This window comes from Quercus suber, unplaced genomic scaffold (assembly GCF_002906115.3).
Source record: "Quercus suber isolate HL8 unplaced genomic scaffold, Cork oak 2.0 scaffold_66, whole genome shotgun sequence".
Classification (NCBI taxonomy): domain Eukaryota; kingdom Viridiplantae; phylum Streptophyta; class Magnoliopsida; order Fagales; family Fagaceae; genus Quercus; species Quercus suber.
The window spans coordinates 1,063,404-1,088,847 of NW_027069531.1; the positions used below are offsets into that span (position 1 = coordinate 1,063,404).

The 25,444-nt window shown below is 35.9% G+C and overlaps 2 protein-coding genes and 1 non-coding gene across 4 annotated transcripts; all 3 read left to right on the top strand.

The window, feature by feature from the left end:
* The first annotated feature begins 16,703 nt into the window (after positions 1–16,703).
* On the top strand, positions 16,704–20,852 carry LOC112027358 (uncharacterized). 2 transcript variants are annotated; one of them, XM_024060044.2, is made up of 5 exons: positions 16,704–16,900; positions 17,176–17,264; positions 17,367–17,439; positions 18,384–18,449; positions 20,425–20,852. In XM_024060044.2, exons 2-5 carry the CDS (start codon positions 17,233–17,235, stop codon positions 20,578–20,580), a joined length of 327 nt encoding a protein of 108 aa, XP_023915812.1. In that variant the 5' UTR covers positions 16,704–16,900; positions 17,176–17,232; the 3' UTR covers positions 20,581–20,852. The 2 variants fall into 2 exon arrangements, with proteins under 2 accessions (XP_023915812.1, XP_023915818.1); XM_024060050.2 differs by lacking the exon at positions 16,704–16,900 and adding an exon at positions 16,908–17,074.
* A 2,427-nt stretch (positions 20,853–23,279) lies between these two features.
* Positions 23,280–23,351, top strand: TRNAM-CAU (transfer RNA methionine (anticodon CAU)). Its single transcript has one exon. It is a non-coding gene; the product is annotated as a tRNA-Met (tRNA).
* A 572-nt stretch (positions 23,352–23,923) lies between these two features.
* Positions 23,924–24,568, top strand: LOC112027113 (uncharacterized). Its single transcript, XM_024059789.2, has 2 exons — positions 23,924–24,361; positions 24,476–24,568. The coding sequence occupies exons 1-2, from the start codon at positions 23,924–23,926 to the stop codon at positions 24,566–24,568; spliced, it is 531 nt and encodes a 176-aa protein (XP_023915557.2).
* Positions 24,569–25,444: the final 876 nt, after the last annotated feature.

Sequence of the window (25,444 nt, forward strand, 5' to 3'; positions counted from 1 at the left end):
GAACTTAATTGCTTGATGAGATGAAATGGTAAGTGTTTTTTCTTGAATTGTCTTTTGGGTTGCTTTGAATTAATCTATTCTATAGGTGTTCTCTTGGTGTTGCATAACATATGCTCAAAGAAATCTCTTTTAAATTTGATGTGAAATCTTTCCATTCAAAGTTTTTTCTCCTCCTCATGTTGTGATAAATCTAAGTAGCTATACTATGGTTGTAAAAAGTTAATTTTTCTATGCAAATGATTAATTTGGTTATAATATAAATTTCCCAAATATATTTATTTAAATAAAAAATTAATTTGATTGTAGACAACTTAACTACTTTTATGACTCAATGAATTGACTAATATGTCATTTACTATGATATACAAAAAATTTTGTGCATATAGTTTATAGGTTTAGTTTTCTTTCTTGCTTGCTTTGCACTTCCTACAAATGGTTTAAAATTTTTTTCATTGCTTGCTTTGACTAATTTTGCTTATTGTTGATTTCATCAAAGAGCAGTATTACCAACAAAATAAAGAAAAAAAGAGAAAGGGAGAATTAAGGTTGTGGGTCATAATAGGTAGGCTGTTTATTTTTTTATTTATATTTTTAAATGTACTATTATGATTTTATGAGATTGTTATGCCCCTTTGTAAATTATTAGCCATTTGCTCTAACCTCTAAATTTGGAATAATGTCCTAGGGCTATATAATGGTTGTTGGAGCATCAACGCCAATTGCAGTGGCTAATGCTAATAGGTTTCCTGTGTTAAAAGGTAGAATGTTGGTGAGTTTTATTTAGTTTCAATTTATTTATAATGTATAAATTGTGTTTCACATCTCTAACCTTATGAAGTTTGACGAGTCTAAACAAGTTCCCATAAGTACATTTTGGTGAGATTTTTTATCTTCAAAGAATTGGCATAACAATTGTAGAGGCCTTTTTTGTGTACTATGCATTGGGCTGGGCTACCTCTTGCGGTAATGGGCCTGAGTATTCTGAGTAGGAGAGTTCAGACCGATCTAACCGTAACTCAATTTGGGCCAGCTTGTGCACAAACTAGGTCTCGTCTGCTAGGAGTGTACTTATGGCAGGTAAAGCTGTTTCAAATGAGTTACGGTAGGCAGATATAATAACAATAAAGAAAACAGAATACAGTGACCTTTTCTTAATGGAAAATGACCAAGTAATCCCTATTTATGACAATCACAGTGATAACAATGGCTTTTACAAAAGAAAATAAAGGAATAAGTGATAATATGAGTTAATCAAGAATAAATATCAAGACAAGTTTGGTCCGTAGAGGCAAAGACCAAAGAGGAAGAACGCCTCCTCTCAATGCAACTAATCTCCCATGAAAGATCCTGCCGTGGGGATTAATAATTTTGAGGGAACCGGACCTAAATGGTTAGTGCCCAAAGAAATCTTCTTTTGTTTACTTTTCTCAAAGAGAGTAGGATTTCGAGAGGGAGAGAGGGATATCGACCTACTGGTGCATGCCTATCGTATTATCTCTTTTGGTTTTATGTTTTCTCTCTTATCTTTTTTCTTTCCCTTGTTTTTTGCTTTCTTTCTATTTTTTCTTCGTGATCCCTTGTTTTTCGATCCCCTGTTCTGGGCACGACAATGGTCCTCTTATAGTACCTGCCGTGACCAGATTTTACCATTTTTCCCCTTAACCGCCTTTGTTTGGTTTGGGCGTACTTGCCAACCACCAAAAGGTTCGTCTGTGTGCCACTCACGCTCGCTAGACAAAAGCAGGTTTGTTTCATTCGCTAGTCCGTCGTGGCACCCTTTCCTGCCATAATGTAAGTGCTTTCTCTTTCTTTCTCTCATGGCATGCACCTAACGGTTCCCCCTTCAACCTTGGCTCTTTTGGGTGGTCTGTCATCCCAGCAGGACGTACCCCCTAAAAGAGCTTGGGCAGGAGCCGTAAAATAGGTCTTTTCTCCTCTCCCCACCACCAAACCATACCCCCTTTATCTCTTACCTCTGACCCATGACCCCACCACGTCCCATATTGGCTGGGTACAGGCTGGTGGCGCCTGGGCCTTGCGCGTGCTCCCCTTTCATGTATGTCCAAAATCTGCTTGCTGCTCATGCGTTTGTCGTGGTCTAGAGCTGCGTTTGTACAGTCTGCCGCTCTTCTTTGTCCTTTTATGTGAGCCGTTTTATAATTCACTATTCCCCTTAGGGGCTAGGCTTCATTTGATACTGGGCTTCACATTTCTTCCAGCCTATTTCTTGATTGCCATCATGTCCTACCATATTACTTTGTCTTCCTGCTGTATTGACCTGATCCTTGTAGGGGCCTTTTTTGTGTTGTGCGTTGGGCTGGGCTGCCTCTTACGATAATAGGCTCGAATGTTTCTAAGTAAGGGAGTTGAGACCAGTCCAACTGTGACTCAACTTGGGCCGGCTTGTACACAAACTATACCTCGCCTGTCAGGAGTGTGCTTATGGCAGACAGAGCTGTTTCAGATAAGTTACGGCAGGCAGATATAATAATAACAACAAAACAAAGTACTCTGACTATTTAAAAGAAAATGACCAAGTAATTCCTACTTATGAAACATAATTATAGTCATAACAATGTCTTTTACAAAGAAAGTAAATGATTAAGTGACAAGATGAGTTAATCGAAGAAATAATACCAAGTCAAGTTTTGGGTTCGTAGAGGCAAAGACCAAAGAGAAAGAACACCTCCTCTTAATGAAACTAATCTCCCAGGAAAAAGATCCTGCTGTGGGGATTAATGACTTTGAGGGGATCAAACCTAATTGATTAGTGCCAAAAGAATCTCTATTGTTTACTAGCCTCAAAGAGAGTGGGATTTCGAGGGGGAGAGAAGGGAACCGACCTACTGGTGCATATCCATTATATTATCTTTCTTTTGCCTTTTGTTTTCTCTCTTATCTTTTTTTATTTCCCTTATTTTTCTTTTGTTGTCTTTTCACTTTGTAATACCTCTGTTTTTTCCTCCTTCTCACAGGGCATGACAAGGGTCTTCTTATAGGGCCTACCGTGACTAGATTTTACCTCTTTCCCTTTAACCGCCTTTGTTTGGTTTGGGCATACTTGGCGACCACCAAAGAGTTCGTTTGTGTACCACTTACCCTCACCAGACAAAAGTAGGTTATTGTCGTTTGTTAGTCCGCCATGGCATTCTTTCTTGCCACGGTGTAAATGCTTTCTCTCTCTTTCCCTCATGGCATGCACCTAGCGATTCCCCCCTCAACCTTGCCTCTTTTGGGTGGTCTGTCATCCCAGCAGAACGTACCTCCTAAAAGTGCTTGGGCAAGAGCCGCAGAATAGGTCTTTTCCCCTCTCCCCACCACCAAACCATACCTCCCTTACCTCTTACCTCTGACCCATACCCCCCTTACCTCTTACCTCCCAAAAGTGCTTGGGCAAGAGCCGCAGAATAGGTTTTTTACCCTCTCTCCACCACCATACCCCCTTACCTCTTACCTCTGATCCATGATCCCATCACATCCTATATTGGCTGGGTACAGGCTGGTGGTGTCTGGACCTTACGCGTGCTTCCCTTTCATGTATGTCCAAAATCTGTCTGCTGCTTATGCGTTTGCCGCGGTCTGGAGCATTGTTTGCACAGTTTGCCGCACCTCTTTGTTCTTAGATTTGGGCCGTTTTATAATTCACTGTTCCCTTTAGGGGCTAGGCTTCATTTGATGCTGGGTTTTACATTTCTCTTAGCCCATTTCTTGATTGCCATCATTTCCTGCCATACTATTCTATCATTCATGCTGTAATGACTTGGTACTGCTGGTCCTCTTTTAGACCTACCGTTTATTCTCTTCTCCAAATAGCTTTGCATGCCCATGGGCTTTCTTACTTAGGGGCTCCTGTGTCCCCTTGGGCATCCTCGGCCCATTTACTTGTTTTGGGCTTCCTCGGCCCTTTTCCTAACTTTGTGTTCTCATGGGCTTTTACTTACTTCATTGGGCTTCCCCGGCCCAATTACTTCATACTCATCCTTGGGGTTTGTGGGCCGCGAACCATTCTTGCTTTTTCACATCATACATTGCCCATGGGTTTGTCATTCTCTCTTTTCGGGCTTTTTGAGCCCATTTGTTTCCTCAAGGCTCATTTATTTATTTTTATGAACCTGTGACCCATTATTCCTACCGCTTAGACTTAATGGTTTTATTCTATGCTTGTCACTTCTATTTACTGCCTGCGTTGCTGGGTTGGGCCTCCTTCCTTCTATTTGTGTTTTACAAAAATGACCTTTAACAATCCTGCAGGGCCCTTTTTAGGCATGCCGTGTGTTCTTTCCCATGGCTATGAGTTTTCTTACTTATGGGCTCCTGTGTCCCTTTGGTTTTCCCTTGGACATCCTTAGCCCATTTGCTTGCTTTGGGCTTCCTCAACCCTTTTTCCTAACTTTGTATTCCCATGAGTTTTTACTAACTTCATTGGGCTTCCCCGGCCTAATTACCTCATTCTCATCTTTAGGGTTTGTGGGCTTGCCATGGAAGAGAGGCACGCGCAAGGCCTAGGCACCACCAGCCTGTACCTAGCCAATATGGGACATGGTGGGGTCATGGGTCAGTGGTAAGAGGGCATGATTTGGCGGTGGGGAGAGAGGGAAAAACCTATTCTGCGGTTCTTGCACAAGCTCTTTTAGGGAGTATGTCCTACTGGGATGACATACCACCCAAAAGAAGCAAGATTGAGTGGGAACCGCTATGTGCATGCCATAGGGGATAGAGAGAGAGAACATCCACACCGTGGCAGGAAAGAATGTCATGACAAACTAATAAATAAAATAGCTCTCCTTTGTCTGGAAAAGAAGAGTGGCACACGGACGGACCAGTGGTGGTCGACAAGTACACCTAGACCAAACAATATCTGGTCATGGCAGACACTATATAAGGAGACCCTTGCCATGCCCAGAAAAGAAGAGAGCGAGATCGCCCCTAAGGAATCATAAAAATAGAAAACAAGTGTAAAAGAAAAGAAAGAAAAGATAAGAGGAAAAACTAAAAACAAAAGAAAGAAGAAAGGAAAAAACAGAGAGAGTTAGACCGGCAGGCATGCACCAGTAGGTCGATTTTCCCTCTCTCCGTCTCGAAATCTTGCTATCTCTCCAAAAGTAAAAGGATTCCTTTAGGCACTAACCATTCAGGTCCATTTCCCTCAAAGCCATTAATCTCCACGGCAGGATTTCCCTGAGAGATTAACTGCGTTGAGAGGAGGCGTTCTTCCCCCTTTGGTTTTGCTCCTACAGACTAGACTTGATTTGATTTCTGTCTCTTTTGATTAACCCATATTACCATTTGTTCCTTTTACTTTCTTTGTAAAAGTCATTGTTATTACTGTGATTATATTTCGTGAATAGAGATTATTTGGACATTTTCTATTAAATAGCCAAAGTACTCTATTTTTGTTGTTATTATTATATCTGCATGCCATGACTCATCTGAAACAGCTCTACCTACCATAAGCACACTCCTAACAGACAAGGCATAGTTTGTGCACAAGCCAGCTCAAATTGAGTTGCAGTTAGACCAGTCTCAACTTCCCTTACTCAAAATACTTGGGCCTATTACCACAAGAGATAGCCTAGCCCAACATAACAGAAAAAAGGCCCTTACAACTATTTTGGTCCTTAAACTTTGACAAAAATTTATTTTTCATTCCTAAACTTTAAAAAGTTCTTTTTTCATCTCTAAATTTTGTATAGATTTTTTTTAATAGTTTAGAGACAAAAATAGGGAGGAAAAAGGAACTGATTTCAATCATTTAGGGATGAAAAGTAAAGTTTAAGGACATAAATAAAACGTTTTCAATAGTTTAGGGATGAAAAAGAACTTTTCAATAGTTTCGAGACGAAAAATGAACTCCTTAAAGTTCAGAGATGAAAAAAAGAAACTTCTGATAAAGTTTAGGGATCAAAATAATATTTCACCCATTTTGATTCTATATATCTATTATACCAAGTAATGATTGATGCTTTTGAATGCTTTAGATTCTATCCACAATTTGTTCGGTTTTCATGGATAATCTATTGATTCAGGTTTAGGTTATTCATGATACTTAGATTCAGAGTTTGAGCTTTTTTTATTAAGTTTATTGTAAATGAGTGCATCATTGTGGTGTCTTTCGTTGCTTTGAGAAGTAAATTTTGACTTGAACGAATAAGATGAACTAAAGTATATATGAATGAAATAAGATGCATGTGGCTGTGTTGTCAATTGCCATTACTCGTATTCTATACCATATATAAACTCTACAAGGATTTAGCTCTTCATTATAACGAATGGTCTTGGTTGATGAAATTGAAAAATTACTGCAAACAAAAATCGAAACTGCTATCTTTATTTTGAACTCATATGTGCTTAGTTAGGATTGATATATATTGGTCATGGTGAGCAAAGAAAACAAAACTTATTTTTTATTTTGCACACATGCATGCAATGAATATATGAACAGTATGGCTTCAGTCAGTTTGCCAGATAATGTCTCCCAACTCTTTTTCACATTGCTTCACAAAATTAACATCTCATGCTGATGGTGTTTGATGATGTGTAAGGCTATAAGATGTTGAAACATAAGAAACTCTAGGATCTTTGTTTTTGGTTTTGCATAGTGAGAGCATGCAATTACAAAAGGCAAAACCCACCTACACTCCAAAAGGAGAAAAAAAGGGCACTTAGATTTGGGTAAAAGTGACTTTTATTTATTCGAAATCATTGGCTGAAACTATTTCACTTAAAATTGTTCATATGCATGTTTAAAGAAAAGAGATGGGACTTGTTGATGCCCATTTTTGCAAATCTATACCCAAAGGCCCATGAGAAAGAAAGCCCAATGAGAAGCAAGACCCAAAGACCCACCAAGAAGAACGAAGAGTAAGAAAGGTCCAAAGAAAGAACTGCAAGTGAAAGCAATCTATGGCAAAACACAAATCTGTTGCAAAATATAGATCTGTCGCAAAATACAAATTTGTCGCAGAATATAGCTTTACCGCAGAATATAGTTCTCTCGCAGAATATAGTTCTCTCGCAGAATGGCTTCGGCAGATGAAGACACAAGTCCTTATTCTTCGGCAGAAAGCTTTACTGCCGCAGAATGCAGATCTACTGCAGAATACGGTTCTTCAACAGAATACAGATCTGCCACAGAATACAGTTCTCTGGCAGGATGGCTTCGGCAGATGAAGATAAATTGGGCCCAAGACCCTTTTGATCTAGTCAACATTATTTGGCCCACAAAGGCCCAAATCCTTTTGTATAAAAAAGATAGGCGTGAAAACTGATATGAAAAAGAACGATGAAAGGAAACAATGAGTAGCAGGAAGTGTTAGCAGCAGGAATCACGTGAAGGAAAGAAAAGCCTAAACTAAAGAAAATGACAAACACAGTAGGAAACATGTGAAAGACTTGCAGCAAGACAAAACAGAGCTGATCTGCTACGGAAGCTACGGCAGGAACGGCGTGGGAACGAAAAAAAGACAAAAACAGAAGGGCCAGGGCACCACCAACCTGTACCTAGCCAATACAAGGGAGGTAGGCCCACGGTCAAAGAGATTTAGAGGGTGTGGTTTGGTGGTGGGGGGAAAAGGGGGTCTATATTTGGTTTCCTTCCATAACTTCTTTTGGGAATATATCCTGCTGGGATGGTATCTTACCCAAAAGAAGTAATAAATGGTTGAGACCATCTGATGCATGCCATAGAGCTAGGTAGTGAGGTAGCTAAATCCTGATCTTTGAACCTAGAGGTAGAGGTATACGGCAGGAACAAACAAAAAAGAATTTTGTTGTGTAGCAAACATGTTTTGAGCATATTGCAGTGGTCAGGGCAACCAATGGGTTAGTGGGTAATCTTGAAAGGATGCCCACAACAAACCAGAAATAGTTGGTGAAGCCCTAGGGGTAAAAGGGAGAAATCCCATTGAATCAGTTTGCTATAAAAGGAAGGTAACCACGATAGAAAAAAGGAAAAACCGAGGTAGAGAAAAAAACAGGAGAAAGAGTGAAAAATAGGGGAAAAAGAAAAACACCCAGGGGGAGGGGGAAAAGCACCTAAGGAAGGAAACCCATTATAAGAGAGTAGTAAATACCCAGAGAGAGGAACCCAAAAAAAGGAAAATGACCCAAGTGAGAAAAACAACCCACGGCAAGATAGTAGTTAGAAACTAAGAGTAAAAAAAAGAATACACAGAAAGAAAAAGAAGAGAGAAAATGTGGCAAGAATAGGGGCATGCATCAATAGACCATAATTTCCCTTCCTCTTAGCAAACCCACTCTTTGAAATCTCCAGAAGTAATAGCTAGTAGCCATTTAGGCATATTCTCCAAAATGCACAACTTTTATGGCAGGAACCTATGACAAGGTTGTTCAAGTTGGAGTTTAGGTTCCTTCTTGGTTTACTTTCAAATATATTTAATTTTAATTGCAAATATATTTGATTTCTCTCATTATAACTTTTATCTGCCGTATTTAGTCATCCTGCTGTAGCACGTTTTTATCACGTCTTCCACATTAGTTGTCCTGCTGTGGTGTCTTTACTTGCTGTACTAGTTATTCTGCTGTAGTACCATTTTATTATATTTACCATGTTAATTATTATACATGCTAAACCTTTCCTGCCAAAGCTTTCTTCTTTATTTGTTATTACGTGTTTTACTGTTGACACAAACTAATCATTATCCTGCCATAAGTATATATATATACATATATCTTTATTTACGAATATGTGTACATATTTGAGAATATACTAACCCATTTAAACTTACTTTTGTTTGATGGGTATTTTCTTTGGGTTTTAGATTTGTTTATGTGCAAGAAGTGGAAAAGTATTTCTGCAGTAAAAATGAAGAGTAGTCATTCACATGGCAGATAGCTTTAAGGTACAACAGATAGCTTTAAAGCATAGCAAAAAGCTTTATTGCACAACAGATAGTTTCACTACATAGCAGAAAGTTTTACTGCATGGCAGAGGTTTTACTACACGGCAGAAAGTTTTGCTGCACAGCAGAAAAGTCAATCATGCGGTAGAAATTGGAGAAAAGTTCATTCTGCGGCAGAAATGTCAATCCTGCGGCAGAAACTGGTAGCGGCAGAAATTGGAGAAAAGTCTTCTGCAAAAGAAACAGAGGATAAGCCCACTTTGCTGCATTTTCCCTTAGACTTGGACTCAACGTTTGCGCACAAGCCAGACCAAATTGAGTTGTAGTTGGACCGGTCTCAACTCCCTTACTCAGAAAACTTGGGCCTACTACCACGGGAGGCAGTCCAACCCAACGCACAACGAAAATGCCCCTACAGGACTCTAGAAGGAGGATGCTTGGGTGAAGATTGTTAGGTGAATGATCTCTAAAATCATATAAGTGTAGGATATATTTATGTAATGATGTTTATTTCTATGTAATAATTTATAATAGAAAAAAATGTTAATTTATATGTAATATGAAGTCATATAGATTTGTTGGTGCAAAAATGAATGTAGATTTTGCATAAAATTCTCTCATTGCCTTGATTTTTTTTTTTTTTTTTTTTATAAAAAAATTACCATCTTTATTTTTATGTTGTATTCTCTTTTTTCTTTTAGTTTATTTTTGCTAGGCTAATTAGGCTCTTATTGATATTTGATTTCCTTTAAGCTTATATTCCATGTTAATTAGAATTTAGAGGTGCATGTTTAAGAAGAATAAAAAGAATAGATGGGATTCTAGAGTGATGTTTATATTAAAATTTGAAAATCCTTTATTTTTTATGATGGCATAATAGTGTTTTAGGTCTGACTATAGTAGATAGCATGCTTGATCCTAAGAAGTCACAATTATTATTTTTTAAACCTTAACAGAATCAAATTGGTCTCTTCAATTTTTGGGAAATTATTCTAAAAGCCTTTCTAAGCATTTAGATTCATTTATATTAATTTATCTTTAATGCAGTCACACATTTGTTTTATCTTTGTTATTATAAATATAAGTGATTTTAAATTTAACTATCCCGTGCATTGTATGGATTAGCGACTAGTTATAATACAAAGCTCAAGCCACCTCCCCGCAAAGAGTAATGACTAGTGCACATACAATGTTGCACACAAAGCACATACAAACAATTTTGCACTGAACTCTTGACTTCAACAATAAGAAAGGACTCCAATGAACTCATTCACTAATGTCCACTGCTAATGAGAAGTACCCTCATACTGATTGTAATTTTGTCATCTCATTCCCTAGGCTTTCACAAAAGTCTGTTGTATTCGATCCATATGAGGTTTAACCACCACGTTCTCTCACCAAGCTTATCGATACTTGTCTTCATGGGACCTGTGAGTTCTATCCTATTTCAGGATTGCCTTTGACTCGCCGTAAATTAATTTCGACCATTGTTAAATGGCATACCTCGGCTTAGGGGTGGCTCAAAATAAACATGGATAGTTCCTCTTAGTTAATTCAGGGTTTGTGGAGTTCTTTAGGACCAAACGAAAACTGGATTTGTGGGTTTATGTGTAAGATAGGAAATGCAACAAGAGTTGGGGTGGAGCTATGAGCTCTAAGGTATGGTTCGAGCCTTTTCATTATCCTTGGGGTTTCCTCTTGTTGTAGTAGAAGTAGATGCTTTGTTGGTAGTTTCCTATCTTATATTCTTATTAGTTTTGGTCCAAGTCCATCCAGGATTGATATGTTTAGTTGATATAATTGCAAGTCTCTGTTGGAGAGAATCTACACATGTCAATCATGATATCAGGGAAGCAAACAAATGAAAGGATGCTTTTTCTTGCCTAAGAAGATTCCAATTAGTTGACCCTTTTTTTTTCCTTTACCCTTGGATTTAGTTTAGGATTTTTCTTTATTTTTGATAATTCAGAGGAAGTCTGTATTCATCTTGTTCTCAACAGTGTCGATCTTTTTTCTATATTTTTGAGGGAAAAAGTTGATACACACATTCTGTTACACATATTTTTACACACTTAAAAAAGTAACCGAAATTGTGACTTAAAATCATGATTTTCAACTTAGAAATTGTGATTGAAAGTCATGATTTTAGCTACTTTTTCATGCATGTGTGTAATAAACACTACTCTATTCTTAATGACAAAAAAATAAAGGTTTGATAACTACTCTCAAAGCTCTTCCTTGGCTATTTACACGTGGAATGGCATGTTTAATTATGTATAAATCAATAAATGGAATTTCTAAGGTCCAATTCATATTATTATCCAAAAAATATGAATGATTTAATGACATAATTAACATAAATATATTGTAAAAATAAAAATAAACGACAACGGATTAAGCACACATCTTACAAGTTGTTATTCACCATTTCCTACGACAGCAAAATTCAGGAAACGATTCTCCATCAATAACCGCATAAAAGGTCGTCAAAAAAAAAAAAAAAAAAAATTCAAAGAAGGAAAATCAAGAAACAAGGTATGCATAAGAAATCTCCTAAAAGATAAAATTGATCAAGTACTCTTTCACAGAACATTATTGGTGGCTAATAACACTAGCTAGTACTGTTCTAGATTCACACTTACCTTTTGGTAGGATCTATTGATCGATGAGCTGTGTTTAGCCAATTGCGTTAACATAATAACCTACCGTTACCATATAAACAAAAGAAACCATTGTATCAAAGTTTGTGTAGTGATAACTGATAAGCACTGAACAAATATAAAGTGCCTACTCAAATTAATTCAGGAACCCTTTCTGCACAAACCAAAGCAAAGTCCAAAGGAGTCCTAACACAACATGCATAAGTAATGCTTTGGGTAATTACTCCTGCTCCTCCATGTGGGCATGAATGATAGACCATAGCAATGTTAATTTCGTGATTGCTTGGGGATTCCACAACTGAAACTCAATCAGCATCTCTCTAGTCTACTGTGTGGAGTATCCCCTACAGCCAGTGCCGGCTCAAGGCCTAGGCAACTTAGGCCTAGGCCTAAGGCCCCACAACAAATAAAAAATTTCCCCACTAAAAAAAGGCCCCATCTCCCTTAGTAAAAAGTCCAAAATTTTATAAAAATATAACACTTTTTAAATAATTGGTACTTTTTTTTTTAGAGTGATGCTAAAAATACCACATATTTTATTATAGATTTAATTGACATATTACCAATCACATAAAAAAGTAATTCAAACACAAATAAATTAAGATATTGAAATTTATCAATTACAATCATAATCACATTTATTGTGAATATTTTGTAGTATTTTCAGTATTTTTCTTTTTTCATTTCTAACATGGCTTTTAAAATAGGAGACCAATAAAAATTTAACCCAATTGAAACTCTAAGATGTTTCAAATAAAATGCTGCAAATGTGATAAATCACCAATGATGACTAATTTCTTACTAAGTCACACACCAAATAATATCTATCTATCTCTTTCTCTTAAAAAGAATATATAAAATTAAAATTTAGATTACAACCGTACTTAACTATGCATAGTCATATATCCAAGTTAAAGTAAGTTCCTTTTGATTCAACTATAATATTCAATCTTCTATTTGAAATTAACCTTAGTTGAGCTAGTATTATTCATCAATTTCTACATTTACATCAAATTACTCTTAATTTAATTAGTATTATATAATTTTATTTAATTAATGTTTAAAAATAAAAAGGCCCCATATAAAATTTTTGCCTTAGGCCCCAAATTTTGTTGGGCCGGCCCTGCCTACAGCCCATTATATACATTTCTGGTAATACTTAAATATATCAACCCAAATTCATACAAATTTCACTGTAGTAAGTATGTAAACGGCTAGAAACCCGAATAATGCTTAGTTTTGGTGATTTGGGGTTGTAAAATAGGTCTTTTTTCAGTTTTAGCAACTCCAATGCTAATGCTTTATCTTCAAAATAGGACCCATAATCAAGTGCATAGAAAGAAAATGCTCTAACCTAGGTGGGTTGAACAAGTAGTTGGGCACTTGGTTTTAAAGTGCTTGTCTTAGGTTTGATTGGGTGTGCTCCTCAATTCAAGTCCGGGTAGCTGCACTTTGAAAAAACTTTTTGAGTTGGTGATTTATCCCTCTAGGATCCACCCGTCGTGAACAGTAATTAGTTTCTTGTTGAAAGTTTTGAGAATACACAGTAGGAAACCAAAAAAAAAAGAAAAAGAAAATGCTCCATGAGAGAGAGAGAGAGCCCGAGATATCACACGTGAACATACCCATGCATGAGATGAGAATAAAGGGCCACGGCAGGGGCTGCAATAGTACTTTGCATGACATGCCTTTGCTTGCTTGCTGTTTTTGGCGACCGCGCGTGTAGGCATTATGATGGCAGTTCTGAATTCGTAACTTAAACTTGCAGGATACTCCCAGCAAAACTAAAGAGACCAACAAAACATGGCTGATGCCTGCTGTCTGTCGTACTGTGAAATATCTTTTATGGGAAATACTATATTTATTATATTTTTATAATATTTTTACGATAAATCTTAAATGGTAAATTATTATTACCTATAATTGATGGACAAAATAGTAACTTCAATAGTGGGATCAAATTAAAATTAATAATAATTTATCACTTTGAATTTGTTATAAAAAAATTGTAAACATGAGACTTTTCATTTTTTATGGAAAAATTACACATTTTTATCTTAAATTATACCTTATTTTACATTTATCCCTAGACTACAAGAATGCACAATTGATCCCTTCTACTAAAACCCATGTTTACCTCCTCCCATCACTTTCTCAATTAAGTTTAACGAAATATAGTATTAAAAAACTAATTTACCATATAAATTGGTTTTAAATTCTAAATTCCATTAAACTAAACCCCCAAAATAAACGGCAAAGGGTTTTAAGTGTTACGAAGTTATAACTTTGAGGGTTTAAACATGTATTTCAATAGTTTATGAGTAAAGTGTAAAATGAAGGATAATTTAAAGTAGAACAAATTGTAAGTTTTTCCACTTTTTTAAATTTTATTTTAAACTTCTTTTTTGTTATGGATTGGGTCAAATAGTAAACAGGGCCCAAGGGGCCCAAAGAACATTCTCATCAAAAGTGCTAAAAATGCTAAATGGTATTTTTTAGCATTTTTAACACCTCAAATCACAAAAAAACACCCACAATAAAGATGCTAAATGCTAAATATTTTAGCATTCAACTACAATGGAGTCTCATCTTTGACACCCTATTGTAGCAAGATGCTAGTGTCTCTCTCTCTCTCTCTCTCTCTCTCTCTCTCTGACTCTTGATTCTGTGGTGTTGATCTGGTTGTTGTCCTCAGGGGAAAAGCCGACCTTTTCGACCTTGAGGTTGGTGATGTTGACAAAGCCGAAGGAGCCAGGGGCGAAGCCGGTGGCCTGGAACATGGTGGCAGCCAAGGCGGTGCCGTTTGTGATATGGTGGAGCTTTTTGGAGCCAAAGTAGTTGAGGAGGACGTGGAGGGAGAGGATGTTTTTGATGGTGTAGATGGAAGGGTGGGTGGAGAGGAGGTCGAACATGGCAGTGTTGTCAACGGCGCAGACAGTTATGGTGGTACAGCTGTTGATCTCACCGGCGAGGTGCGTGAGAGAGAGGTAATGGTTGAAGGTTGAGAAGTTTGGGTGCTAAGTTGATTTGTGGGTCTGGGTTGATTCAATGGCTTTGGATGTGGAGGTTTTTTTTTTTTTCCTTGCTGTTGTTTGTGGTTGCGGCTAGTGGCTAATGGCTGGTGGCGACAATGGTGGGTTGGATGTGGATGTGAAGGTTTTTTAAAAAAAAAAAAAAAAAAAAAAACTCTACTGTTGTTTGTGATTGCAGTGGATTTGGTTGGTGGTTGTGGTATGGGTGGGTGGATGTGGTGGCTGGCGGTGCTAGGTTGAGAAAGAGAGAGATAGAGGAGAGAGAGATAGAGAGAGAGAGATGAAGAATAAAAAATGACAAAGAAAGAATATTTAAATGAAATGTTAAAAAAAAATAGAAGATTTGATGTGAGGGATATTATAAAGTGATGTGTTATATGTTATAAAGTTCGTGTTTTAGATGCTAAATGCTAAAATTTTTAAGATGTTTGATGGGAATGCTTTGCCCAAATGCATTATCTGACCCCAAAAGCAAAATCAAATTACGCAAATCCCTTTCTGCCTTTTTTCCGAACCTTTATTTCAAGAAGACTGACCCACTTTGAATCTATTGCTTCTTCTGCGATAGCCTGTTTGGATTGAGCGTTACCCATAACTCAAATCTCACAACTCAAACTCAATTCCTATAACTCGTTTCTCTAACTCTATTTTTTCACCTATTTTATAAATAATTGTTTGATTTTATATCTTGGTGCATATCTCTTCTCTATAATTCAAAATTTTGCATAAATTGATAGGGCCAATATCTCTTCTCTATAAATCACACAAAGGGTCTGTTTAGAATTCGCTTATTTTGCTGAAACTGAAAACTTTTTGCTAAAAGTACTGTAAATAAAAGTAAAAGTTAGCTGAAATAGTACAGCGAGACCCATAATAGTACCAAAAAGTGCAGTGGGCCCATGAATAGTAGCAAAAATAAGTTGAATAGTAAAATAAGTTTATAAAAAATAAGTTATCCAAATGCAACCAAAGTGATTTAACCATAAATTTCTGTGAACCCCACCAAGGTTGAGTATTTACAAGAGTACCATTGAAACCCATAACTCAAAACTCATAAACATCCAAATTGTGTTTTCAGTTTCCATGACTCAAACTCAAATTTTTGAGTTTTGAGTTATGAAAACTCAACTAAAAAAATAAGTTCAAACAAGTTGAGTTTCACTGGGCCGCATATTTTATGAGTTTTGGGTGACGAAAACAGAGTTTTATAACTTGTTTTCATTAATCCAAACACCCTCACTTATTGATGTTTCTGTTTCATTCATTCATAAATTGATATTATTGATTTGATATATGTGTGTTTTAGTTCTTGTTGAAACCATTGCATATATATATATAAGGATCTCAACCTCTAAATGGAAGAACCAAGCTCGGCCTCTAAAGATGAAGGTACACCAACTCTCCTTGAATATTTTTTTGTTATTTCCCTATATGGATGCCTAGAAAATATATATAGCAAAAATAAAAGAATCTGGGTCTACTTTATTTATTTAGATAATCAAACTCTTTCCCTCTTTAATTTTGAATAAAAAATGAAAGTCTCACTTATTGTTTAGCCAATATATCTATTTATTTGATTATTATGCTCAGCTGAGGAGAAGGTTAACTGGTTAAGAAATTCTATGTTTTTAAAATTTTCGGCAAGTAAATAGAAACAGGTATATTAATTAATTAATTAATTTTCTATATATATATTAAAGTTTATAAAAAAAATTTATAAGAAAAATAATCATTTAAAAAAAATTCTTTTAGAAGAATATTAATTAATTTTCTATATATATATTAAAGTTTATAAAAAAATTTTATAAGAAAAATAATCATTTAAAAAAAATTCTTTTAGAAGAATATTAAAAGCTAACCACTAATAATATATACATTTTTTTTTTTTTGGTTAAAGAAAATGAGTTAAAGGGGAACTCGCATGATTATACTATCTAGGTGTTACCATAATAGCACATAACTAGCCTCATGGCACAAATGGATAGGACACTCACCAAGTGCTTATGGCGTGCTGGAATAATAATAAATCCTGTTTACTGTTTACTGTTTACTGTCTATCTAAATAATAAGTAAATAAAAAATTAAAAACTGTTATGTATTTATTCTTTTATTGATCAATATTAAGATAAACACAGCTACGCGCTAAAAATTCCCAAGTGGGGCAAAAGGGAAAAACAGTAAAATATGTAAGGGTATATTTGGCAGTAGGAGAAGAAAAAGAAGAACAGGGAAGCAGAAGCGGCAGAGGAGATCGGCGTGAGAGGGTAAGACTGAGAGAAGGAGAGTGATCGAGAGAGAGGAAACTAATTTTGGGTGCAAGGGATTCTCTCAAAACGCAGCGTTTCAGGTTAGGATTTTTATCTTTATTTGTTTTCCCCAGTCCTCGCCGTGTCCGATTATTAAAAAAAAGGGGAAGGACACGCGTACGACACGGGCACGGCAGGCAAATTGCCGTGTGACTCCGTGCTTTCTCTGTGGCACACAGTCTCCTCAATTCCCTCTTCTCTGTGGCACGTTTGATGTATCCACTTTCCTTTTCCTTTTTCTTTTTTCTAAATAATTAATGCATTGTTCTGTTTTTTCTACATTTAAATAGTTTTCTCCAATTTTTTTTTTGGACAGGATTCCTAAGGCAGCCTAGGATTTTGATAGCTGGTGTGTAATAATATTATTGTTATAATGGATCCCAGATACATGGGGGAGATATTGAAGTAAGTTTTCTCAAATTGTTGTGTTTATGTTTCATTTGTTATATTTAGGTTCTGTTTGTTTATTTTATTTATTTATTTATTTTTTTTGGGGTGAATTTTTAGGCATTTGGAGAAGCAGAATGAGCTCCTAATGGATTCCTATAGATCAATGACACATGAATCGCACAAACTTCAGGTTTTCTTAACTATCCAGTTTCTTTTCAAATATCCTGCTGTGTACTTTTAGTCACAATCCCTACGATACTTTTAAGAATAGGCAATTGGATTCATGATATGCTCGGATTTTCTTTACTTCTATCTCTTTCCCTTCACATTTTTAGTGTATAGTAGGGTAAATGCATTGACAAAATAGCTTCTTTAATTCAAAAAAAGCCGTTCTTTGTTAGATTGTACTGATACTTTATTTTGGGTGCACTGATTAAACAATAAAAATGCAAGCCATACTTTGGATGACATGTCTGTACTTCAGGCTATCGGCTTGGCAACTGGTCGTCCTATCATCTAGGCCCGCTCAATTGCTTTGAATACTATGGTAATAAGCTAGGACATCAATATAAATACAAAAATTAATACTAGTTTATATAAATAATGAATGTTGGAATGAATAAGAGCTATTAAATTGGAGAAATGCATTGACAAAATAGCTTCTTTAATTCAAAAAAAGCCGTTCTTTGTTAGATTGTACTGATACTTTATTTTGGGTGCACTGATTAAACAATAAAAATGCAAGCCATACTTTGGATGACATGTCTGTACTTCAGGCTATCGGCTTGGCAACTGGTCGTCCTATCATCTAGGCCCGCTCAATTGCTTTGAATACTATGGTAATAAGCTAGGACATCAATATAAATACAAAAATTAATACTAGTTTATATAAATAATGAATGTTGGAATGAATAAGAGCTATTAAATTGGAGGCCTTCACTGTCTGTATGAATGTGCTGTTTTGAACAAGCTAAAAATTAATGGGAAATATAAAATGAATTTATATACATGCTTCCTAAGATCAATTCAATTGCAATTTGTATTTTGAGTGAAGAAAAATATCATTTAATTATTTTTTTCGTGTTGTTAGTTTGAAATGTACCATACTGAATCTTCCAGACTTACAATATGTAGGTAGAAGAAGAAATGCTGATGCGTAAGTTTTTCGAAATAATGACAGCTCATGGTTTAACGAAAAAGGTATTTTTTCTTCGAATATATGTACATTATTATGTTGTAATGTCCTATGTATCTTATTTAACAATTTCTAGTGTTGTTGAGAAATAATGGGTTCTTACAAATGTCTAAATAAATTCATCATCGCCTTGGATTTCTTAGATAGGAACCAAACATATCTTGCGTGTCATTTTCATTTGCAATTGTTTTTGGACCTTTGGATTTCTGGCAGATAGTTTGGCTTGATCCTTGTCAATCATCTGAATAATCATCTTAAATTATGCTCGAAACATATTATAACAGACAAAATCTGAAATCTCCTCATTTTTTTGAAGAATAAAAATAAAAATAAAAACCAGGCTTGAATAAGTTTCCTCCATTGTTGCCAGTTGCCACGGGGAGTAAAGAGGTATGTGTTGAGACCATTGATTGTGGAGTGGTGCTGCTGCTTGTAATTTTCCCTTGCCCTTTCATGGCTATTTTTTTTCAGTTGATTTTTAACCCTAAGAACAAAGTCTTTCTTAATATGTAGTAATGTTTTGTATGCATTTTGTTAAAGAAAATCTCTCTCTCTCTCTCTCTCTCTCTCTCCCCTGGAGAACTTTAGAATTAACAGTTTATTTGAGTCTACTTATACGATACAATTGATTGCCAGTAAATATTTTTAATTATGAATCTTCCAATGGAGTTGGTATAAGTTTTTGTTTGAAAAACTCAAGCAGACATTCGTTGTCATCTTTTATATTTTCTTTACTTTCTCTGTTTTATGTCAAGTATGATGCATAACAGTTACGTTCCCAGAACCTGAAGTCTTTCTTGACTGTTGGAAATATTTTGTATGACACTAAATAACTATCATCCTTTGTTTCCTGTTGGTTGTTTTAGTGCAGTTTTTAGTATCATTTAATTGGATTCTTGCTATTAAGAAATCATTGAAATTTAACATTTTCTTTGGCTTTCCTCTGGTTATGCAAAGATGGAAGGATTTGGAGGATAAAAGTAAATTTTGGTGCCATCTCTTCAACTCTCACGTAATATGGAGAGTGTACGTGATTGGTATTCTGATTGATTAAGCATTGTTAGCCTCAAGATCTTTTCTTCCTTGTTAGATGGTCCCTTGACCTGGGACATATTGAAAGTGGTCTAAGTGTGCTTTTGGTGGGTTTAGGATTAGGAAAATCTATGATTCTAGGGTTTAGAATTGTTGAAGAAAGGGTTATGGTTTGATGAGTTTTTTGATGGCTATTTAGTAGAAGAAAGTGTGGGGTTTTAGGGTTTTGATAGGTAAAAGAATAGGGTTGATTTGGGGTTGTAAAGAAGAAGGAAGAGAGAGGAATTTTTCTGTATGAATAGTATTGGAGAACAGTACCACAAGTAAGAGAAGAACAAAGGAGAGAAGAGAGGGCAAAGAAGAAAAGCGATAAGAGAAAGGGAGGAAAAAGAATAATAATCCAATGTGCCTCAATACTCAAAACACTTAATATTTGTATTAATCAACTCCATCTATTCTTTGATTACATTGAGCACAAATATATCTGTGTTTGTGTAAAAACCCAATAGGTATAAACTTGGAATCAAAGCAAATAAAACCTAAAATATCTAAGATCTCCCATAGAATTCTAGACTCAACTTTTCAATTAAAGTTTTACTTATCAAAAAAAAAATAAAAGAGTCTAGAGTCTAGACTCAGCTAAACTCTACCAATATATTCTTAATTTGTAGTTATTGCAAATATTACATTTTTTTCCCGTGACTACAAAATTGACCACAACTCGTTGAATAAAAGCCTAAATTATAAACAGTTTAAACACTAAGAGACTTAGCGAGACCTTCAAAACCACAACTTTTTTTAGTTTGGACTTTATATGTGAATCCCAAGAAATAAATCCTATCATAGCAAATCAATCTCTTATGACTGCATCATCCCCTGCTGTTTCAGCTTAGGCTGTTTAATGTTGGACACCTTGTTTGGTTTCTCTAATAGTACACGCTTGTGTAGAGTGAAGACAGAAGTAATGTTCCTGATGATGCCGAGAATGGAGACTCTAATGCAATACTCATTGCACAGAGTGAAGACAGAAGTAATGTTTCTGATGATGCCAAGAATGGGGACTCTACTACAGTAGTCATTACAACTAGCAAAGAACAACAGTGAGGACATAAAGTTGGAGTATCCCAATTTTGAATTTCTGTAACATTGTTTTTATAATGCTCAGCTTAACTTTTGTTTGTAGTGTAAAAGAAATGTTTAGCAACAAAAAAAAAGTGTAAAAGAATTGATAACATATCCGTGAAGTTTAGAATGCAACAACTACAAAATAGTAACATGAAGTAAAGATTTTAAACTGAATATGTAGTGTCAATGACACTGCCTTTTATATGTGTACACTGACTTCTACATATGCGTACATGACCTAATTTGTCTCATAGCCGTTGAGTATTTCTAAATAGTTGTGAATTACTTTATAATCTTTCTTCCTTTTAGTAAATCATTTTCATGGGTCAATTTGTTTCCAGTTAAATTATAATATGGGATGTGTGATATGTTTAGAGCCCTCTGTTTTCATTGCCAGTTAAATTATGAAGAAAACCTCTTCATCTTCTCCTCCGCTCGCTGTCCTGAAGTTTCCATTTAAATTGAGTTGACTGTTCTTTATCTCGTGTTCATTCATGATTCATCCATTTCCTTATCTTGTTGAGGGCTTATGGCAGGTACAAAGGATTCTTTTTTTTTTTTCTTTTTTTTTGACACAAAGGTACAAAAGATCTTAATTGGTCATTTGATGGACTAAATGCAACCATATTTTTCGTTGTCTCAGCAATGATGAATGAAAGTCAAATTGTTCAGTTGGCCAAAATATTATTTTTATTACATTTATATTGAGGGTTTAAGACAAGCACAATTGTCTCTCCATTTTACTAATATCTCTCGAGTTCCCCCGGCTTCCTCCCATTGTCATTTTCCAATGGAGGAGTTTGTTGCTTGAAATTTTTTTTATCCAAATTGGTTTAGAAAAATCTTCTCCAACCTATTAATGTTTTATAAAATCAGCCACTTACAAGCACCAACAACAAGAGCTCTGTGCGGCCTCGATGGAATAAACCAGAACTTTTATTTCTAAAAGTTCATTGGCCCAGTTGGGTAAGTTCATGAGCAAAAGACTTAGCCCATCTCTCCACACTTTTCGGCGTTTTCGCTTCAATTGTCGAACTTTTATTTCCCCCCTTCTTGGGTTCTTGTTGTGGAACTTAACGGATCCTTTTTACGTCTCCTATTACAGTCAAAATGCTCCAGACTGGGGGAGTAGTAAAATAAAAAAGGTTTTCAGCTAATAACGTGGCATCCCCTTTCACAAAGGTTGTTATTGTGTAGTCCGTTAGTCGGCCGTTCTTATGTGAGAAAGAGGAAGTATACTCTCGAAGTACACAATAATTTACATGTTCCGATGATATCTTTACAACTCTCCTCTAGAGCTAATTCCATAGCCCAGTGGAAGAGATTTATGCTTTACAATATGTCAAAATTCTTTATGGATTAATGGTACTACTCGGTTTAATGTAATAAAAGAAAATCTAAATCTAGGTTTAAATTTCTCATGCCTTATGCGTTGTAGAGATAAAGAAGTTGTAAAGATAAAGAAGAAGAAGATGTTTATAACATATTCCTATGTTCTATGAATATTCTAATTTCAAAAGTTTTTTGGGTATATATAAATCATCTAAGCTCCTAATAGGAGAATTAGACAGTAACACTATGTTACAAAACTCTTAAATAAACAAATTTTGAACCTTTCATTTGATGTGAAATTGAATTAGGATTGGAAATTTGATTGGAAAAAATTATGATTAGAATTGTCCCATTTATATGGGTTTAAGATAATTTCTTTTCAGCTTATTTAACTTATAAACAAGCAAGATAAAAGTACAATTTTACATATTTATATATATTTTTTAAAGAAAAAGAAAAAAAGAAGCCAAACAAACAAAGAAGGCTTTAAAAGTTATATCTAGTCAAATAAACTTAGCCGAACACAAGCTTAAAGATAATATGAAATTTGTGATCATGTGTTTAGCAATCATACCCCCAATAAATGAAGAGGAAAGGTATTAAAAAGAGATTGAGATGGGATAACACAATTGGTTTGAGATCACAACTTTTCATAATTTCCCAACAAATTAACAGTTATTCAAGATTGCCTTCAAATAATGTGGGGATAATCCAAAAATTAACCCTATAATTTTATGTATGTGACAAATTAAACCTTAATACTTTTAATCATTTAAAACTCTTTATCATTATAGTTTGTTAAACACTTTAAATCCTAAAAAAATCTTGATCTCAAAGGGACTCGGAATCTTGAAAGGTGCCCCAACTAAGCTGAACAACTAGCAATTCAGAAAAGTTTAGCCAAAAAAAAAAAAACTAGCAATTCAGAAAAAGTATGGATTGAAACAGAAGAAAGCCTCGAGAGTCGAGTCCAAGTAAAGCATCAAATACCAAGATCATGACTCGGACTATTTTGGCATGATATATGGGAATGGGATTAACGTTAAGAAGACACGACTTTTTATATTCTTTTTACTTTTTGTCGCACCACAATACTTTTTTTTACCACCGTCATACATTGGAAATTTGGAATCTTCTCTCTCTTTTTTTCGTTCTTACTTTTCACTTTGTTTTCTTTTTGTTGAGAAAATTAAAAGATTTGCTTGACAACCAGAATTACGGGCTTTCTACTTTCCAGTTTCTACGCCGCAGGCCCGCAGAATTATCTTCGACGCAGGATAATTAATTTACCAGCGATGAAATATGAGAAAGGATTAGAATAAACTTATAGCAATACATATCAACTAATCAGAGTGGCGCAGCGGAAGCGTGGTGGGCCCATAACCCACAGGTCCCAGGATCGAAACCTGGCTCTGATATAAGAGTAGCTTCCTGCTCAATTATTTTTTGGTTTAAACTTTTAACTTCCATTAATTGTCCATATCAAGTGTATTAACTTTTTTTTTTTTTTTTTGGTAATTAGTGTATTAACTTTTATAATATAAGAATGCTATGGATAAAATATATTTCACAAAAAGTCATTCTAGATGTCACTACTTTATTATTCACAATTAACAACTTGCCATCTATTAATCCAAAAAAAAAACAACTTGCCATCTTAGATAGTTGGTGAATTTTTTTATGAATTTTGTTTTGCTTATAGACTTATTTGTTACTGTAATATCACAGTCACTGTAAATTTCAAACCTATCCACTATTAACAATTTCCACTTCATATATACATAAAGGCATAGCCACATATAATTTTCTCTGTAGCTAAGTTCTTTCTGGGATACCAGAGAAACTTTCCTTAGGCAGTAGAACCGTCATTCCTTGGGTGAAGATTTCATCGTACCTCAGGTAACCATATTTACTTGGAGGTTTTGGGGACTACTTCCTCTCTTTTCCCCCTAGGGTTTTAGGGAAACACGAGGGTTGGACTAATATAGAGATGGATAACTTAGCCGAGCATTGGCAGAAGCTATCATTGAACGATAGAAAAGATGAAAACTTAGAACTCCCTGAAGAGAATTCATCAAATGAGTTTATTCTGGCTGCTAAATTCCTAACGAAGAGGGCTCTGAGTGTTGAGGCAGTTATTAGAACATTTAGTCCTCTGTGGCGTTTAGTGAAGGGGTTCAAGGTGCGAAGAGCAAGGGACCCTGTATTATTGTTTGTGTTCGACAATAAGGAGGAAGCAGAAAAAATCCTTAGCAATGCGCCATGGAGCTTTGACAAACATCTTGTGGCGCTACAGTGGTATGACAGAGAAGTGCCTATCAAGGCTTTAGAATTCGATAAGATCCCAGTCTGGGTTCAGGTCCACAATATCCCGGTGAGATTTTTGAATCGTAAAGTTGCAGAAGATTTGTGTGAGGTTGTGGGCTTGGTATGCAGAATGGATGACGTTAATGAGATGGATGGAGGGAGCTTTATGAGGGTCAGGGTTCTTATAGACTTAAATACACCACTTTGTAGGGGGAGGCACTTCTTTTCTTCTTAGGGGGAACAAGGTTGGGTTTTGAAAGATTACCCAACCTTTGCTATTGGTGTGGGTGCTCAAGCCATGGTGACAGAGATTGCGAGCTATGGCTAGATAGTGAAGGTTAATTGAAGAAGAAAGAGCAAGCTTATGGGTCTTGGATTCGTGCTCCACCATTTGTTAAAGGAAGAAGTTCGGTGATCAAAGCACCGGGGTTTTTGAGGCAAGGAAAAAAGAGAGGCAGTAGATGAACAGAAAGGGGCCAACTCCGATCCCAGTGGCAGTTTTGGGTCCTCAGCAGTCTCCGGTGGTGGTGCAGTCACAATCTGAGGAAGGTGAGGATTTTCAAGAGGAAAACCATGACAGGGAAGCATGTCCAGATATCGAGGCTACGACCACGATGGGCAGAGTGAGGGAAAGCCGGGATTCTAGGGAAGATTTTAAGAAGCGTATCGAGGAGATTAACAGGGATTTTAAAAATTTTGACAAGGACGAATTCTTAAAACCGGATACTGATATGGATAGAATCTTGGGGAAGATATCAGTAGTGAGCATGCAAATATTTTGGCTTCCGACAGGGAGGTAGTGAAGGAGTTTCTTTATGGGGATTATCTTGGGAGTCTTTCAAGTAAAGAGTTGAGTGGACAACCACGTGTAAATGCTGCTGACCTAGTAAGTGTGCCAATCACTCAAACCATACTAGGAGATATTACAAATTTCATGGGCAGACTTGATAAAACAGCCACGATGGAGTGTAAAAAAAGAAGGAAGAAAGTCCATAGGGCAGGCATTGATGAACATATGAGCACCTCAACTTTGACAAGGGCAAAGAGAACTTGTGATGAGGATTGTAGTGGATTACCAAGTAAGAAAAGAGCTGTTTCCCTCTATGATCAAGCTATACTTTCTTCAATGGTGGAGGCTGTTAAACAGCCCCGCCAACAACAATGAATCTACTATGCTGGAACTATCGGAGGCTTGGGAACCCTC